Source organism: Polypterus senegalus, chromosome 7 (genome assembly GCF_016835505.1).
Source record: "Polypterus senegalus isolate Bchr_013 chromosome 7, ASM1683550v1, whole genome shotgun sequence".
NCBI classification, from domain to species: Eukaryota; Metazoa; Chordata; class Cladistia; order Polypteriformes; family Polypteridae; genus Polypterus; species Polypterus senegalus.
This window is the reverse complement of record NC_053160.1, coordinates 20,180,825-20,198,189: the sequence shown is the minus strand read 5'-3', so window position 1 is coordinate 20,198,189 and position 17,365 is coordinate 20,180,825. Positions and strand designations below refer to the sequence as shown.

At 39.8% G+C, this 17,365-nt stretch overlaps 1 protein-coding gene across 9 annotated transcripts in view; it reads right to left on the bottom strand.

The window, feature by feature from the left end:
- The window catches only part of LOC120532379 (calpastatin-like), a 203,534-nt gene that overhangs the window by 12,634 nt on the left and 173,535 nt on the right, over positions 1-17,365 (bottom strand). For all 9 annotated transcript variants that reach the window (XM_039758313.1, XM_039758318.1, XM_039758320.1 and 6 more), the window contains 7 exons: positions 16,778-17,224; positions 16,562-16,660; positions 14,971-15,045; positions 8,383-8,427; positions 6,346-6,531; positions 4,227-4,331; positions 3,085-3,168 (listed from right to left, as the gene is read on the bottom strand). In XM_039758313.1, coding sequence (XP_039614247.1) covers positions 3,085-3,168; positions 4,227-4,331; positions 6,346-6,531; positions 8,383-8,427; positions 14,971-15,045; positions 16,562-16,660; positions 16,778-17,224 — 1,041 coding nt within the window. The remainder of the gene's footprint in view (positions 1-3,084; positions 3,169-4,226; positions 4,332-6,345; positions 6,532-8,382; positions 8,428-14,970; positions 15,046-16,561; positions 16,661-16,777; positions 17,225-17,365) is intronic.

Below are 17,365 nucleotides of genomic sequence, written 5' to 3'. Positions count from 1 at the left end.
AGATGGGACAGTAAAAGACACATACAGTATCTCACAAAAGTGAGTACACCCCTCACAGGTTTTGTAAATATTTTGTTATATCTTGACACTTTGGGCACAATTTGGACATTTTTCACTTAGGGGTGTACTCACTTTTGTTGCCAGCAGTGTAGACATTAATGGCTGGGTGTTGAGTTATTTTGAGGGGACAGCAAATTTACACTGCTATACAAGCTGAACACGGACTACTTTACATTGTATCAAAGTGTCATATCTTCAGTGTTGTCCCATGAAAAGATATAATCAAATATTTACAAAAATGGGAGGGGTGTACTCACTTTTGTGAGATACTGTACAGTGGCATACAGAAGTTTGGGCCCCCTTGCTTAAAATGCCTGTTACTGTGAATAGTTAATGTGAACTGATCACCAAAAGGCATAATGTTAGAGATGAGACAGTTCCTTTCAGCATTTTGTGCCCTATTAGTGTATTATTTTTGTTTTGTACAATTGTACAGTAAAAAAAGGAGCATGATGCAAAAGTTTGGGCACCCTAAGATATCTGAGGACTCGGGTAACTCTTCCCAAGGTGGGCTCAGATGTTCATTGGGACTACAACTTGTTCACAGTCATTGTTAGGAAACCCCAAATTGTAAAGCTGTATCAATTGTCTGACTCCAACAATCGGCAGCCATGGGCTCCTCTATAAGCAGCTGCCTAGCACTCTGAAAAATAAAAGAACTGAGGCTCACAAAGCAGGAGAAGGGGACAAGAAGACAGCAAAGCGTTTTCAGGCAGCTGTTTCCTCCGTTCATAATGTGACTAAGAAATGGCAGTTAACAGAAACGGTGGAGGTCAAGAAAACTTTGTGAAAGAACTGCTTATTGTATTGGTAGAAAGGCAAATAAATCCCCCGTTTGAGTGCAAAAGACCCTCAGGAAGATTTGTCAGACTCTGGAGTGGTGGTGCTCTGTTCTACTGGGCAGCGGCACCTGACCTTCATGGTAGAGACAGCAGAAGAAAACCTTTCCTGCATCCTAGCCATGGAATTCAGTGCCTGAATCTTGTAAATGAACATCTAAACAAGCCTGACGCATTTTGGACAACAAGTCCTGTGGACTGAGGAAGTCAAAATAGAACATTTTGGCCACAATGTGCAAAGGTATGGTTGGAGGAAAAAGGGGGGACAAATAGGAATGGAGGTGTTTCAGTCAGGCTTGGGGCTTGTGTTGCAGCCAGTGGCACAGGGAACACGTCATTGGGAGAGGGAAGAATGGATTCAAATAAATACCAGCCAATTCTGGAAGTAACCATCACACCATCTGTTTAAAAAAAAAAAAAAGGACGAGTCCTACAACAAGATAATGAGCCGAAACACACCTCGAAATCTACAATGGAAAACTTCAAGGGGCACAAGCTGACGGTGTGACAATGGCCCTCACAATCCTCCAACCTAAAAATCATTGAAGATCTGTGGAGGGATCTCAAAAGAGCGGGGCATGCAAGACGTCCCAAGAATCTTGCATAAGTAGAGGCCTTCTGCAAAGACGAATGGGCAAAACTAGTCCATGTAAGAACTGAAAAACTCTTAGCTGGCTACAAGGAGCTGTGATACTCGCCAAAGGGGGTCTTACTAAGTACTGACCATGTCAGGTGCCCAAACTTTAACTTCAGGCCTTTTGAATTTTTTTTTGTACCTGTGAATGATGTAAATAAAGATGTAATCTTACTTAAAATATTAAAGAACTGTGTCATGTTTAACTTTATGCCTTTTGGTAATCAGTTCATATTCTGCTCAGTTAATTATTCACAGTAGCAGACATTTTTCAGCATGGGGGGCCCAAACCTTTGCATGCCACTGTAAAGCGGAATGGCAAACTTTATACATAGCACTTTAGTTTATGTATGCGTAATACGCAAGTATTAACAGTCTGCATGTTAGAAAACACATTAAAAGCCTTTTCAGAAGATACAAAATAATTAAAAATTCATATTTCAGGAGATGTATTATTTTAGTGTTGCCAATAGCCTAAATAATAAAATGTTTATAGACTGTTAATTTGTGCAATATATTGAATAATGAAACCAAAGTGTGTCCACTTTATTAGTAGCATAAAGGAATAAAAAATAAAATTACTTCTTTTTATAATGAAACAAAAAAATGTCTTTGCAACTTTACAACACATCCAAGTTTGAAGTCAATAATTATCCACAATTTTGTGATAACTTCATCTGGGTTGGCTGTCCAGTTTTCTTCGTGCACTTGTGGAAACGTAGTGTGTCTGTGCTCGCAGTGTTGAAGTCTCCACCTTGATCAGTCAGCTTTCTCTTATGGTGTTCTAGGAGTAAAGACGGCCACTGCACCCTCCATTGGCACCAAAGAAAAGCAGCGAGCAGTGACCTGCTTTTTATGGACCAAAGATATACCGGGCCCAAAAACCCCTGTAGGCTCATCAAAATCTTGGGACAGACTTGCCATATGTTGTCATCGGTAAAGATGTGGATGGGCATTCCAGTTCTTCTTCATGCTTAACTCGCGTCCAACCATTTTTGAACTTCTCAATCAATCTGTAGATATTTTGCAGCTATAAAACACTGTCTCATATTGTGCAGAAAGCCTTCTAAGGACTTTGGTCTCTGGTACCATTTTTGAACTTCCCAATCCATTCATAGACATTCTGCCTGGGGTACAACACTGTCTCCATATTGCACAGACAGCCTTCTAGGGATTTCAGCCTCTGGTGCAATCTTCTATGTATAAACACCTATACATGAAAATCAATGGATGCTAACAAATAGGCCAAACACACCAGTACTCAGCTACAGATCAGGTCATTTCATTTTCCATTATACAGACATTGACTAAGCCAACAACCTCTTAGAGCTGTACAACGTCACTGGCACTAATTACTGAGCCACAATGCAGTCCATTAAATATCTCTGTTACCTGAAAAAATCCATCATTTTTGAAATATTATTTAAAAATTTGATTTTATAGCGTAAACCTTTAAATAAAACAAGCTGGTGCTTACTGGTCTACTACTGTGCTAATGTTGCAATATAACCCGCCAGAGACTTAAACACAGACTCTGATCGGTCCACTCACCTTTTCTAATTTCATCCTGTATTCTGGAGGGATTGTATTATCATTGTCTCCAAGTTTTGGTACATGCTTTTCTTTGATATTTTCCTAGATAAACCAAAAGATATAATGAACATTAATCAATTTTCAGGAAGTTCCTGTCTCATATGTTGCATAGCCTAACATCCCCAAACCCATGTAATCTGTTTCAGGTTTGTGATGGTCAGAACCTATCCTGGCAGTGCTGGATGCAAAGAAGGAATTAATCCATACACACACCTTGCTAAGGACACAAAAAGTACCCAAGGATTGTTGTGAGTGAAAATGTTCAGGAGATGATCAACAAATGAAGAATCGAAGTAAGAAAGAAATTGCAAGGGTCAAAAATACCAGGAGGATGAGTAACCAGAACAAAAGAGAAAAACAAAATCGCAATCAAAAGGTTGTGAGGGTCAACCCATAGAAAGAAACCTGACACAAGTGTCGTCTTGAATTAAAGCTAACTACCCACTAAAGTAAATAAGAGAGATTTTGCATCCATCGAGGGATAACTGAAAATGCAAACGTTGAGATATTTTTATGTCATGTCCTTTGATGCTACAGGTGTGACTGCTACTCCATGCAGTAAGATGTAAACAGCAAAAATTCACATGTTAGTAAAAATGTACTTTTTGATTTCAGCTCAAAATGCAAAACTAATAACAGAATCAAATTCTATACGTTTAAAAACTCAAAATAAGTTAGAAACACAATATATAGAAACCCGGCCAATTTAGAATTGTCGATTAACCTAATTAGTACAAGAGAAGATAAATTGCATATTCATCCCTCATGCTCATAATCACTTCAACACACCAGAATTATTAACCTTTAGGATATTTAGAAACTGAACAACTACATGAACAACATCAAGCATAACCAGAAGGTCCAAAAGGCCATATAAACAACGTAAACAGAACGACAGTCCTAACTCACTGACAGCTGCAACCTTCTGGCTGCCTAGACTCCTTTAAACTTATCCCTACAGTTTTCAGTACAAGGCTACAGGTTCTGAAAGTTTAATTAAATTGTAAGACACTCCCATGGAGTGGGTTTAGGTTGTTATGGGTTTAATAAGACCACATACATCAATAAGGTAATAAAAAGAAAGAAGGAAATAAACTTACCTTGACCACAGCCGATGGAGGCACTGGTTTTGGTTCTGGAGCAGGGATATCAGGCATCAGGGTACCTGAAAGAGCATCTAGGGCACTATCAGTACCAGCAGATATCTGAAATGTAACATTTTAACAGAAAACAGCATTTACTGCTGGGCTTAGCAATGAAAGACAAAACATTTCTTGGAAGAAATGGCCAGACAACTTTCCACCGTACTCCAATTACACTGCCTGTTAGGCTGGTGGGAAAACTGGTGAAGCCAAGAATACTAAGTTATGGATTCAAGGCAGGAAAGGACCTTGTATGCGACTCCAATGTCTCAATGTGCTCATGATGCAGAATTTTGGGGAGGCCGATCAGCCTAATAACACTAGACTACAGAATATTAGAGGAAGAAACTCTGGAGTCTAGGCACACTCTGCATAGAAATAAACGTTATTAGACTGTGGAGCTGGAAAAATGGTAAGGTATCAATTTGACTCTGTGTATTTATTTTTTAATTAGCATATAAGTAGTCAACACGAGTCAAAGTGCAATGTTCAGTGAAGACTAATTATCTTTCAAACAAATGTTTCTTATTTACCTCCTCATTGTATGCTCAGATTGAACACTTCACTCTGTAACTGGATCTTAGACATCTTGTCAGAAAGTCAACAGACAGTACATCTTGGCACTAAGACATCACGTACGATCAAACTGGGCACGGGGACCCTCAGGGCTGTGTTCTCAGTCCATTGCTCTTTACTCTACTAACACATGACTGTACTGCCAAATCCAGCAGAAATCAACACATTATGTTTGAAGCAGTAGGACTCATCAATAATGAAGATAAAACATTTTACAGAGCAGAGGTGGAACAGTTAGCGAGTTGGTGTGGGGACAACAATCTGTCCCTTAATGTCAATAAGAAAAGAGAGTTGATTGTGGACTTCAGAACAAAGGCTGAAGATCCCTCACTTCATGTCAGTGGCTTTCCTGTGGAGGGGGTCAGCAGTACAAAATTCTTGGCCGTCTGTCTCACTAAGGATCTCTTCTGGACTCTCACTACCACACACCAGGTCAGGGAAGCTCACCAATGGTTGCACTTCCTTAGGAGGCTGAAGCGAGTAAGAATCCCTCCTTCAATGTTCACCACCTTCTACCTGGGCACTACTGACAGTGTCCTGACAAGCGCCATCACATCATGGTTTGAAAGTGCAGTGCCTCTGACTAGAAGACTCTCCAACGGGTGGTAAGGATGCCTGAAAGTTTTATTGGGGTTTCCTTCCCCTCCATTGAGGACATTTTTAAGGACAGATGCAAGAAGAACCCCCTGTTATGAATTGTTCAATCTTTTGCCATCTGGTAGGATATATTGCTCCATAAAATTAGGAACAGCCATAATGTGCAATAGCTTCTTTACACAGGCAAGAAGACTGCTTAACTCTCTGTAATATGCACATAACAAGCCAGTTTTTATACAATAATTATTTATTTTCAGCCGTAGTATTTACTTGACTATTTTACATAAGTATTGGTTGGACTTTGTGAATTTATTACTGTCTTGGTTTACTTTTGTGTTTTTTTTCCCTCTCCTTTTTTGCACATTTTCTGGTCTTGAGTAATGTCATTTCATCCCATTGTATTTTAGATATGACTAGAATGACAAGTAAAATTTGAACTACATATTTATTGTGTGAAGTTACAACAAAGGACAGAATAAGAAATGAGACAATCAGAGGTACACCAAAAATGGAAGAAATGTCTAAGAAAGTACAGGGAAGTAGGTTGAAGTGGTATGGTCATGTGATGAGGAGAGACAATGAATATGTGGGCAAAAGTGTGATGGGAATGGAAGTTCAGGGGAAGAGAAAGTGAGGGGTGCCAAAGTGGAGGTGGATGAAGAAGAAAAGGGTCTGACTGGGGTGAAGGTGCAGGACTGAGCTGTATGGAGAAGGTCTGTCAAACACATCAACCACCTACACAGAAGTGGGGAAAAACTGAAGATAAAGAAGAAAACATTTTTAGAGTAAAACTTAACATTTTACTTGCCCTATTAATTACTTCTACACATTGCTTAGATGATGAGAGCATGACTCACCTGTCCATACCAGTGCTCATAAGAACATAAAATGGAGATGCACTAACCTGCCTTGAAGCTTGCGGTGGCTTCCCAGCTGCCGACTGAAGTGTTGGTGCTGCAGCAGACTTAAGTGTTGGAGCGGCTGATGACTGAAGTGTGGGAGCTGCTGATGACTGAATAGCTGAAGATTCAGAACACAACTCAAAATCTCCTGCCAAGGCATCGATAGCAGCGGAGGGATCAACTGGTGTCTGTGACACAATAGCAGAGCAGTACTTTAGAGGACTAACAAGGGGATTGTGATCTCATCTAAGAAGCTAGAAAAAAATCTGCTAACACCACTTATGATGCACTTATACTAATTGTATGTTTAAGAATAGCAGTCATAAAGACATTAGATACCAAGACAAGTTTTGTGAAGATGTAAGTAACTGAAGAGACCCTTCATTACCCTTAGAGTTCTGAACCAGAAACTGTGCAGGAATGAGCTGTTACCAAAAAAATACATTTCAAATCAACATGATACAGTTGGAGCTTTTGGAGTGGTGTGGTACATTTGGAGATCTATGAAGAGGAAAAGCTGACTGGCTTTCCTTTCAATTGTCCAAACAAAAGTAACATAGAAAAGTATTGATTTGCTAAATGAAAGACAACTTGGTGTAGTCCACAGTTCTCGTAATCAAAAATCAGACTGTTACTGTTATTAGTGCTTTAAATGGTTATGTAGACATATGTGTGGTTTATGCTGTTTTTACATAATGTGACTTTGTGCGGTGATGTGGGGCAGACCCCAAACTCAATAGTGACCCAAACAGAAGGGGCCAGGTAATGGAAAAGGCTGTTTTATTAACAACAATAGTAAACAAAAGTACAAAAACACAAAGGAGTGACACCAAAGTCCAAAAACAGCACTGGCCTTTCAGGACAAACCTAAACATGATAGGATGGCAGCTGGTCCTGTGTGGAACCACATCTAGGCAAACTGTAAGTCACCTTTGTACTTCTGCTTAGAAATGGCTAATGTTCCTCTGGGCATACCTAAACATGGAAGGATTGTAGCTGGTCCTGTGTGGAATCATGTCTAGATAAACTATAAGTCACCTTTTTACTTCTGTTAACTTCCTACTCCTAGAAATGGCTAATATGCCCCTCTGGGCATACCTGATCATGGAGGAACTGCAACCGGCCCTCTGTGGAGCCACATCTAGGCAAACTATGTCACCTTTGAACTTCTGCTAACTTCTCACTTCTTTCTCCTTAAAGTTCCCTGACCTTCTTCTCCTCTATTTTGTCAAGGGAGCTCTTGCCTATACCCCACATTCAACAGACCCTTTCAGTTGAGGTCTTGGAGATAGTTTAAGGGGAACTTTAGAGTCGGGAGCAAAGTAATAAAACTCCTGAGACCAATTTTTCCACTCCTTAGCAAAGGATAATGCCCCTATGGGCATACCCAAACATGGAATATTAATTCTTTACATTTATATAGAGATATCCTCACTACTCAAAGTGCTCCATGCAGAGAGGGACTACAACTGGTCCTCTTTGGAGACATGTCTAGACAAACTATAAGTCACCTTTGAACTTCTGCTATCTTTCTACTCCTAGAAATGGCTAATATGCCCCTCTGGGCATACCTGATCATGGAGGAACTACAACCAGCCATCTGTGGAGCCATGTCTAGACAAACTATAAGTCACCTTTGGACTTCTGCTAACTTCCCACTTCTTTCTCCTTAAATTTCCCTGACATTCTTCTCCTCTATTTTGCCTATACCCCACATCCAACAGACCCTTTAAGTTGAGATCTTGGGGATAGTTTAAGGGTACACTACTGTTTCAACAAAGAACTTTGTAGTCGGGAGCAAACTAATAAAACTCCTGAGGCCTCTCTACACTTGAGCTCCCATGGTGTCCATAATAATATTCAAAACTTAAAAGAAAAACTGGCATCCAGTTATGCAGTTTTGGGCAATTACAAATAATCACCAATAATCCAGAACCGGCCATAATACCGAGGGGCATGTATTCATTGGCCATTTTTACTTGAAAAGAGAAGTAAACTGATGCCCCAAATGAGTCACAGGGTATTGAAATAATGCCTACCTTTGGTTGCTGTGGTGCAGGGGTGGGACCCTTTTTATCTTTGTCCTACAGAAAAAGAAACACAATTGAAATATTATAGTGAAGAAATCAATAATAAATAAAAATAATAATTGACAATCAATATTATAGTGAAGAAAAAAATAATAATAAAAAAATAAAAATTAATTGGGCCAAATTAAGCTGATCCTAGCAAGTAAAACCTGACCAAGCTGAAATGTACCTGCTTGTTAATGGTGGCTTTTACATGTTGACATGGCGATCAAGTGACATACACCAACATGTCAAAATTCATGGTGTGCTACATGGTTGGAAATAACTGCACTGTTTGATACAAAATTTGTGAAGGAGAATCCATTTGTCACTTCTGCTGCTCGTGTTGGAGAAAAAAAACACTTTGAAGGGAAAATCTCCAAGGGACCACAACACAGACCCTACCCTTATCGCTGACATTTACTATTTTGAAAATGTGACAATATGCTTAGCCCATGATACAATTTATATTCCGATACTATATTCCCATGATAGGTAATTTTTACCAAAGAAATGTAGTCCATGTTTAGTGTTACTTATTATGATATATACATAAATAAAAAAAAACTGCAAAATACGCTCAAATCAGCGCATAGATACAAACATTTTAACATACATTTTTGTAATTTTTGTCTTTTTTATTAAAATAACAATCTTAAATCCTCCTTCTTCCTCATCTTTACCTTTCCTCACTCCTATGTACTTGATCATCTTTCTCCAAACAGCTCGGTCCTGCACCCCTTTGCCAGTCAGACCCTCTTCCTTCAGATCTTTTTCTACTTTAACCATCCACCACCACCACTTCACAACTTTAATTCCCATTACTGCTTTGCCCAGATATTCATCTTCTCTCATCACGTCTGTACCATTTCAACCTACTTTCCTGTACTTTCTTAGCTTTTGTTGTACCTCTGATTGTCTCATTTCTTATTCTGTCCTACTTTGTAACTCCAGACGTCCATCTCAATATTCTCCTTTCTGCCACATCCCACTTCTTCAGCTGCTCATGCCTCAGCTCCATACATCACTGCTGGTCTTACTACTGTCTTAAAAAACTGACCTTAACCTTCACCTTAATTCTTCAGTCACACAGTACACCTGATACCTTCCTCAGATTGTTCCATCCACACTGTATTCTGCGGGTTATCTCTCTATCCATTTCTCTGTGTTGAGTTACCGCTGATCCTAGATATTTAAATTTTCTCCACTCTATTCAGTAGCTCTCCCTGCTGGCTAATTTCTGAATCCTCATCATCACTAAACCTCAGATATTCTGTCTTCTTCCTATTCATCTTCAATCCCATATCTTCCAAAGTCCTTCTCCATTCTTCCAACTTCCTCTTTTCTGGTGTTACACAACACGATGTCATGGTTTTTGAGTTAATTTTTACTGTATTTTAATTGTTTAGAGGTAAAATTGTTATTATTTACTGTAATAGTATTATATCTTTAGTGTATTTCAAGGTTTTATAAGTGAGAAGTCAAGCAAAATGACCCCTTTTATTGGCTAACTAAAAAGATTACAATATGCAAGTTTTCAAGGCAACTTGGACCCCTTCTTCAGGCGAGATGTAATACAGAAACTGGAGTTCCCTGTGTTTATATAGACACCAGGACAGATACAACATTGGAAAACCTTTAAGTGAGACTTTTTAAGTGTGTAGGGTTGGATTCCTTATCATGATGCCTTTCGGGATAAGATTTTCCTTTTTGTATTTCGTTAAGAAGAAGATGTCGCTGTTCATGTGTGCCAGTTTCTTCCACCGGGTCTTCAATTCCATGTAGTAACCCAAAAGGTATCATGATAAGGAAATCCAACCCTACACACTTACAGTATGTCTCACTTAAAAGATTTCCAATGTTGTATCTGTCCTGGTGTCTATATAAACACAGAGAACTCCAGTTTCTGTATCACATCTCGCCTGAAAAAGGGGTCTGAGTTGCCTCGAAAACTTGCATATAGCAATCTTTTCAGGTGTCATTTTGCGTGACTTCTCACTACATTCATAATGGCTAACACAGTATAACACCTGTGGCATCCGGCCGGGCTCCAGGCTTGTACCTCCTCCAGACCGCGAGGGGGCGACCGCCCTGGTTATGTTGGGGGCCACGGGTAAAGGGCTTGGAAGCCCAGCCCTGTAGGGACCCGTGGCCACCGCCAGGCGGCGCCCCGGTGCCTGAACAACCCTGGGGGGAAGAAGACAGGGGATACCCGGAGGGCTTCCGGGTGCGCAGCCGGCACTTCCGCCACACTGGGGCGTGTCTGCGGAGGAGTGCCGGGAAGCAGCTGGAGCCCATCCGGGTTCCTATTTAAGGGGCCGCCTCCCTTCAGTCAAGAGCGGAAGTCGGGTGGAAGAGAGACGAAGCTGGAGAGAGGACTTGAGGCGGCCATGAGAAGGAAAGGCACAAGGACTGTGAGGCCTGGACATTGGGGGAACGGTGCAAGAGGCACTGGGGAGTGCACTGTAAATAATTGTAAATAAAACGTGTGTGTGGTGAACTTAAGATGTCCGTCTGTCTGTGTCCGGGTTCAAGTCCACACACCCTAGTACTAAAAGTTTTATAAGAATATATGTGTAAATTATTTGTAAAATATAAAGTATTTGTGTCAATACTTCACTCTTACAAGGTATCCCTCAAAGGTCAGTTCTCGGTCCAGTCCTCTTTAACATCTACATGCTCCCATTAGGTGAGATTATTCGTCGGTATGGTCTAAGCTTCCACTGTTATGCCCATGACACACAACTTTATGTAAGTGTTGATGCAACTGCAACATCTTCACCAGTCACACTGACTGATTGCATTTGGGAAATCAATCACTGGATGACAGCTAATTTTTTACAACTTAATCCTGATAAAACAGAAATCCTATTGATTGGTACCAAATCTGTGCTCGCTATCCTTCATGGGCTAAAAAATGATGTTGATGGGATCCTGGTCGAACCCTCAGCACCAGTCTGCAATTTGGGTGTCATCTTTGATCAGCTCCTTACCTTCCAACCACACATTAGCTCAATAGTACAGACATTTTTGTTTTCATCTTCATAACATTGCTCATCTCCATTCAATCCTCAGTGTGAAGGATACTGAAACACCAATTCACGCTTTCATCATCACTGCCCATCTGGACTATTGCAATGCATTGTTTTATGGCCTCCCAACTAAATATACTGTATCAATAGATTGCAGTATGTTCAGAATTCTGCTGCTCGTCTACTTACACACACTAAAAAATCTGCTCACATCACTCCTGTCCTCTGTGATTTGCATTGGTTACCAGTTTCTTCAAGAATCAAATATAAAATTATTCTTCTCACCTTTAAAGCCCTTCATGGTTTAGCCCCTTATTATCTGTCTGAGCTGCTGCATCCTTACACTCCTGGCCGTAGATTAAGATTATCGAACGCCAATTTACTCATTGTACCTAAATACAGGTTAGTAACTATGGGTGGCAGAGCTTTCAGTGTGATGGCCCCTAAAATTTGGAAGGCCTTCGCAAGGAAAAATCTACTATTCATTTCAAACTCCTGTTAAAAACACATCTTCTCAATGAGTATTATTCGTTTTCTTGTATGTAACTTCTACTGTCTTGTTAATGTGTTTTTGTTGAATTATAAAGTGTTCTACAGTGTATGAAAGGCACTACATAAATAAAACATTATTATTATTATTATTATTATCTTCTTATATAATATGCTACCGTGGCTGTTCGTTTGTCTGTCCAGGATTTTAAATCACCTGTAGCTCGCAAATCGTTTCACCTATTGACCTGAAATTTGGTACACATATACTACGTGACGTCTACTATCTACTTTCAGGGTGATGATTTATATTAATCTTTTTATTTTTATTTTATTTTATTGTAGAATCAACTCTCGGCAGCGCTCAGCTGGGCAGCCGTGTGGTGCATGGTGCATGTGTACGGGCGCCATTCTCATTCCCTACCTCCTTCACGATCACTTCCCCTGTCTCTTCATATCTTAAATCATTCTTGAGGCAGATTGAAGACTTAAGTGCCAGCTTAAGTGAAAAATTAAGAAAAGCGTACTAAGTAATTGCAACACAAAAACTAACTTAATCAGTTTTAACGCAAAAAGATGCCGAAAGAAGAAGAGAAGCAGCGGGCCGCTAGGGTGGAGAAAATAAGAGATACTCAGGAAACAGCAAGCGCATCAACCTCTGAGGAAACGAATGATAAATGAACATTGAAAGAAAGAGGATGAAAACTATGAATGCTCAAGTCAAGTGTATTCACTGCATGTTATCGTGCAGTCCGCCATTACTGGTTATTAAATAAAAAGTTACCGAAATGTCATCCTTTGTAATGACTTCAAGCAACGAAATATGCTTCAATTTATTCGCTTACAGCTAGAATAAGATAAATAATATTGATAAAAATTAAAATTTCTGTCATAAATATTACCATTGTTTTAAATGATTTATAATTATTTTATCTTAAATATGTTTAGAATGACACATCCTTAATTTGAGTGTCATTTACAGCTAGCCTGCATGATACTTTAATGACCTATTAAATTTTATTTTTACTACCGTATATAGTCACGGATAAGTTCTCCCATGGATAAGTCGGGACTTGATTTTACTGTATAATTTCTGGTATTTTATAATGTCGGTTGTATAATTTGAATGCGGAAAACTCACGCGATTTGTCCAAGAGATTATGATTATGCTGATGCCCACCTGAAAGAGTAACCACGGAGCATGCTGCCTTTTTTATCTATGTGGGTGCGGCAATGCGCTGTATCAGTGTGCGCTCCTAACCTCTCTCTCTATTGTTCCTGCGTGACCACACGGTAATACCTGAACTATTCCGAAGCAACGTTTGCACTGTTTTGTGTTTTTTGTATCTCACACCCTCATACACTTTTATCGTAAGGGTATCCCTTATCTACAATGGAGCGTTCGATCAGGAGTAAATATGGAGCTGGTTTTAAATTAAATGTCGTTGAAGTAGTGAAAGAAATTGGTAACTGCGCTTCTGCAACAAAATTCGATGCATCTAAGAAATTGATGTGAGTTCGGAGGAGGCACGAAGATGTAAAAAAAAAAAAACAAAACAAATGAAGGATCACATTTTCGCATTTTTGAATGGAAGTATAAGTCGGGCTCTGATTTTATGATCGATTTTTCGGGTTTCAAGACCCGACTTATACATGAGTATATACGGTATTACTTGGTATTGAATTGCACTATATTGTTAATATCGTTATTTTTTTTTAACAAAACCCTTCTCATACTGTAGACACCCAAACTTTTCATGCAATGTGCACTAAAATCACTTCTGGGACCCCTCTGGGATTATGGGCCCTGAAGCTAAAACTTTATTAGTTCATTAGCAGATGCGCCCCTGGCTGTATAATTCCTCCTTGTCATAATCTAACTCTGCTTCTGAATCATATTAGTGAAAGGTTTATCAATGTCTCGAGCACTCCTGCTCACAATTGTGGCTTGCGAGAGTTGCAGTAACTACAGCTGGCTGATCCCAGTCGCATTTTAATATATAAAGAGAATTGTTCCAGTATGGAAAGTTTGTGTTTTGGCAGTTCCCTCCCATTTATAAACCAGCCAATGGATGCAATGCAGAGGTGCATCTATAAAACAATGTTGCGAACTGGCTAAACTCCAACGAGAACGCGACTGACTAAATTAAGTTTGTGCGTGAAACACTTAACCCATGGTCCAAGCCTATTTTCATGTACAGTGATGCCGTCACATCATTAAACAGAGTGAATATTGGTTTTATCAAAGTGCGAATGCACATTTTTTCAATCAGATTTTTAAATTTCCTACTTTGAATGGAAGATATTTTTGTTTGTCTTTGTGTTTCATTTCAGTCATGTGGTAATGTCAAACAACACATGATATAAAATCACATGTTGTATTGGGTGTATCTTGTATTGTAAAATTTGACACAATGAAATGAATGCCTATTGGAAAGTGAAATGACACAACAAATTTTCAGGTGAAAATTACTGAGTGGGACCCCTAAAAAATGATCACATAAAAGGAAAAAATAAAGAAGAAAAATAAATAAAGAGACTTTAAATCTTATAAATGAAAGAAATGCATGTACTGTATCCTACTTTCCTGCTTAGACATTTGCTTTATTCTATTGCCAGGGGCTAGGAACCAAGTTCCTTTTTCAGCTGTGTCGGTCAACAGGCGAAGAAGAAGAAGCTCCAATACATTTCTATACAGTAGCATGATATAAAGAATAAAGAGTGTGCTTTATAGAACCGATTCAGCAATACACCGAATAAAAAGGAGGCTGTATAAAATTCATATTCCAAATGCTGTTAAAGGTCAGAATAAAACAGAATTAGATATTAAACTGTGGGTCTACATTAAAAAGAATCTGTGCATTTGCAAAATGGCTCATGTGTTGAGGAAATGTGCCCTAAAAGGAGTTGTGAGTAAATCTACTGGCTGTAAAGAAACTGTTCAGTCGCTGATCTCCTCTCTCTCTAATGTAAAATTATTTACAGGGAAAAACTGAACACGATTAAAAATTTATGAAGAACAAAACCAGTGAGTTACCTCAAACCGATATTCAGGAGGAATGGTGTCTTCTCTTTCCCCAAGTTTATCAGAGTGTTTAGATGTAGCTTTTTCCTGTACATGAAGAGAAGAAAAACTTTCAGTCTAGAATAAAGATGGGTCATGATCGGTACAGGGAATATGAACTTGTTCATCTGTAGTGGCACCAACAACAGCACTCAGTTCACAAGGTATTACCGTCATTCTGGTGTGTGTGCTCAGACCAAAGTGTGTGTGCATATTTATTTATTTATTTAGTTACTTTTCTATCTACTTATGTACTTATTTATTTAAAGAGCCTCTGTCGTCTTCTTCTTCTTCATCTTTCGGCCGCTCCCAGTGGCCACATAATCATTATTTGTGGAGGAATGTACTGCTGTTAATCATGTTTCAATCAGGTCGGCAATAACCTCATAAGGGTTTACATGGCATTTTAGAAATCAGGTTTCTGCGAATAACCGGGTTATTGAAGCGCACGTAAATGCACTAATAGTTGCTTTCCATGGCGCTTGTTGCGTTGCTTACCTGTACACATCTAAATTGCATTTTGTATGGTGTAAATACTGAATACAAGTGCAAAAGGCAAACCTTTCAAGGATTTTTTGGTTGATGGGCGTATAGCCAGTGTAAGCGAATGTCCACGTCATATGCATTCTCTGTCTTTTTTAGTGTGGCTGGAGATACGTTTGTAAAAGAAAACATGGACAGAGATCATTTTAGTTTAACAAATGCCATTTTGAGTGAAAATGTAGCAGAGCGGAAGTAACTTTATAAGACCTAATGCTCTGAGGATAATGAAAGGGCTAAAGACTGCAAGGACATCAAGAGATGTTAGAGGGAGTTCTAGTCTGACGTTCTTAGTGCAAATGCAACCACTGACTTCAGAAGTGATTTTTGGGATGAGTGAGTCATACTCCTTCGGTACTGTGTCTCTCCGGAAAATTCTTGGGTACTGTTGGTTTGACTTTGTGTCGAATGAGCGGTTACTCATGGAGTCCCAAATGATGTACATTGCCTGCATTGTGAGGGATCGTCAGTTACGGCACTATGGCTATGTGGTGCGATTCCCAGAAGGTGATCCAGCTCGCAGGATACTCATTGTTGGGGACTCAAATGGCTGGACCAGGCCAAGGGGTCGCCCACGTAAGACCTGGCTGCAGCAGACAGAGGGTCATTTCCGGAGGGTGGGACTGGACCGCATGTCTGCCTGGGGGGTTGCCAACCAGGATCCTGAGCTGTTTCGTCATGTGGTGGGTACAGCAAAGCACTGTACCAGTGCATGCTTCCCAACTTGACTTGACTTGAGTCATTGACTCACAGTGGGCCACTTTTGTGTCTCCAGAAAATCTGATGGTATTAGTATGCTGACAGCAGACAACCGGAGGAAGCACACAAAAATATGGAAAGAGCAGAAAATATCACTTGGAATGTGCGGCTTCCAGGTGCTGGTGCTGTGAGGTGTCTAAACTACCATTAATGGGTTTTAAAATAAATGTAAGTCTGTGCATGCTCTTTTACACTTGATAAGGACTCAGATCCCTCCAACATTTCATAACTTCATAACACAGACAAAATATATAAAACACACAACCTTGACTTTGTCAACAGCAGGCTCTGGCTTAGCTGTTGGGGTCGGACCAGCAGGTAAAAGACTTCCAGAAAGGGTATCCAATGCAGAGTCAATGGATGGCTGCATAAACAAAAACAAAAGAAAAATTTGTTACATTTTTTTGATGTGGATTTAACTAATATTATTAATATTATTATTTAATATTAAATAATAAATATTAGGAAAAAAATGAAATACCTTATGTGCAGGTTGGCCTTGTGCTGAAGTGGGACCAGCAGGAGTTTTTGCCTTATCAGGAGTAGGTGCTTCAGACTTCTGAGCTGAAGGTGCTGTAGACTTCTGAGTAGGAGCTGCTGCAGGTTGCTGGTTGGGTGCTGCAGGAGACTTGACAGCAGGAGCTGCTGAAGACTGTTGAGTTGGTGCTGCTGGAGTCTTCACAGCAGGAGCGGCAGCAGATTGCTGAATGGGTGCTGCTGTAGACTTTACATCAGGAGCTGCTGCAGACTGCTGGGTTGGTGGTGCTGTAGACTTCACAGCAGGAGCGGCAGCAGATTGCTGGGTTGGTGCTGCTGTAGACTTCACTGATGGAGTTCCTGCAGACTGTTGAATGGGACACACTGCAGGCTGAACAGTTGGAGAGTCAAAATCTAGAGCATCAATTGCTGCGTTCTGGTCCACTGGTGTCTAAGAAAATACCAGAAAAAAGACATAAGCAGTCGTCTTAAGGTTTAAGGGTGGCTTCCATCTCTCTGAACGCCAGGGTAATACAGAACAACCAATAAAAAAAAAAAAACTCTAGAAATGATCAACGGTAATAATTTATTA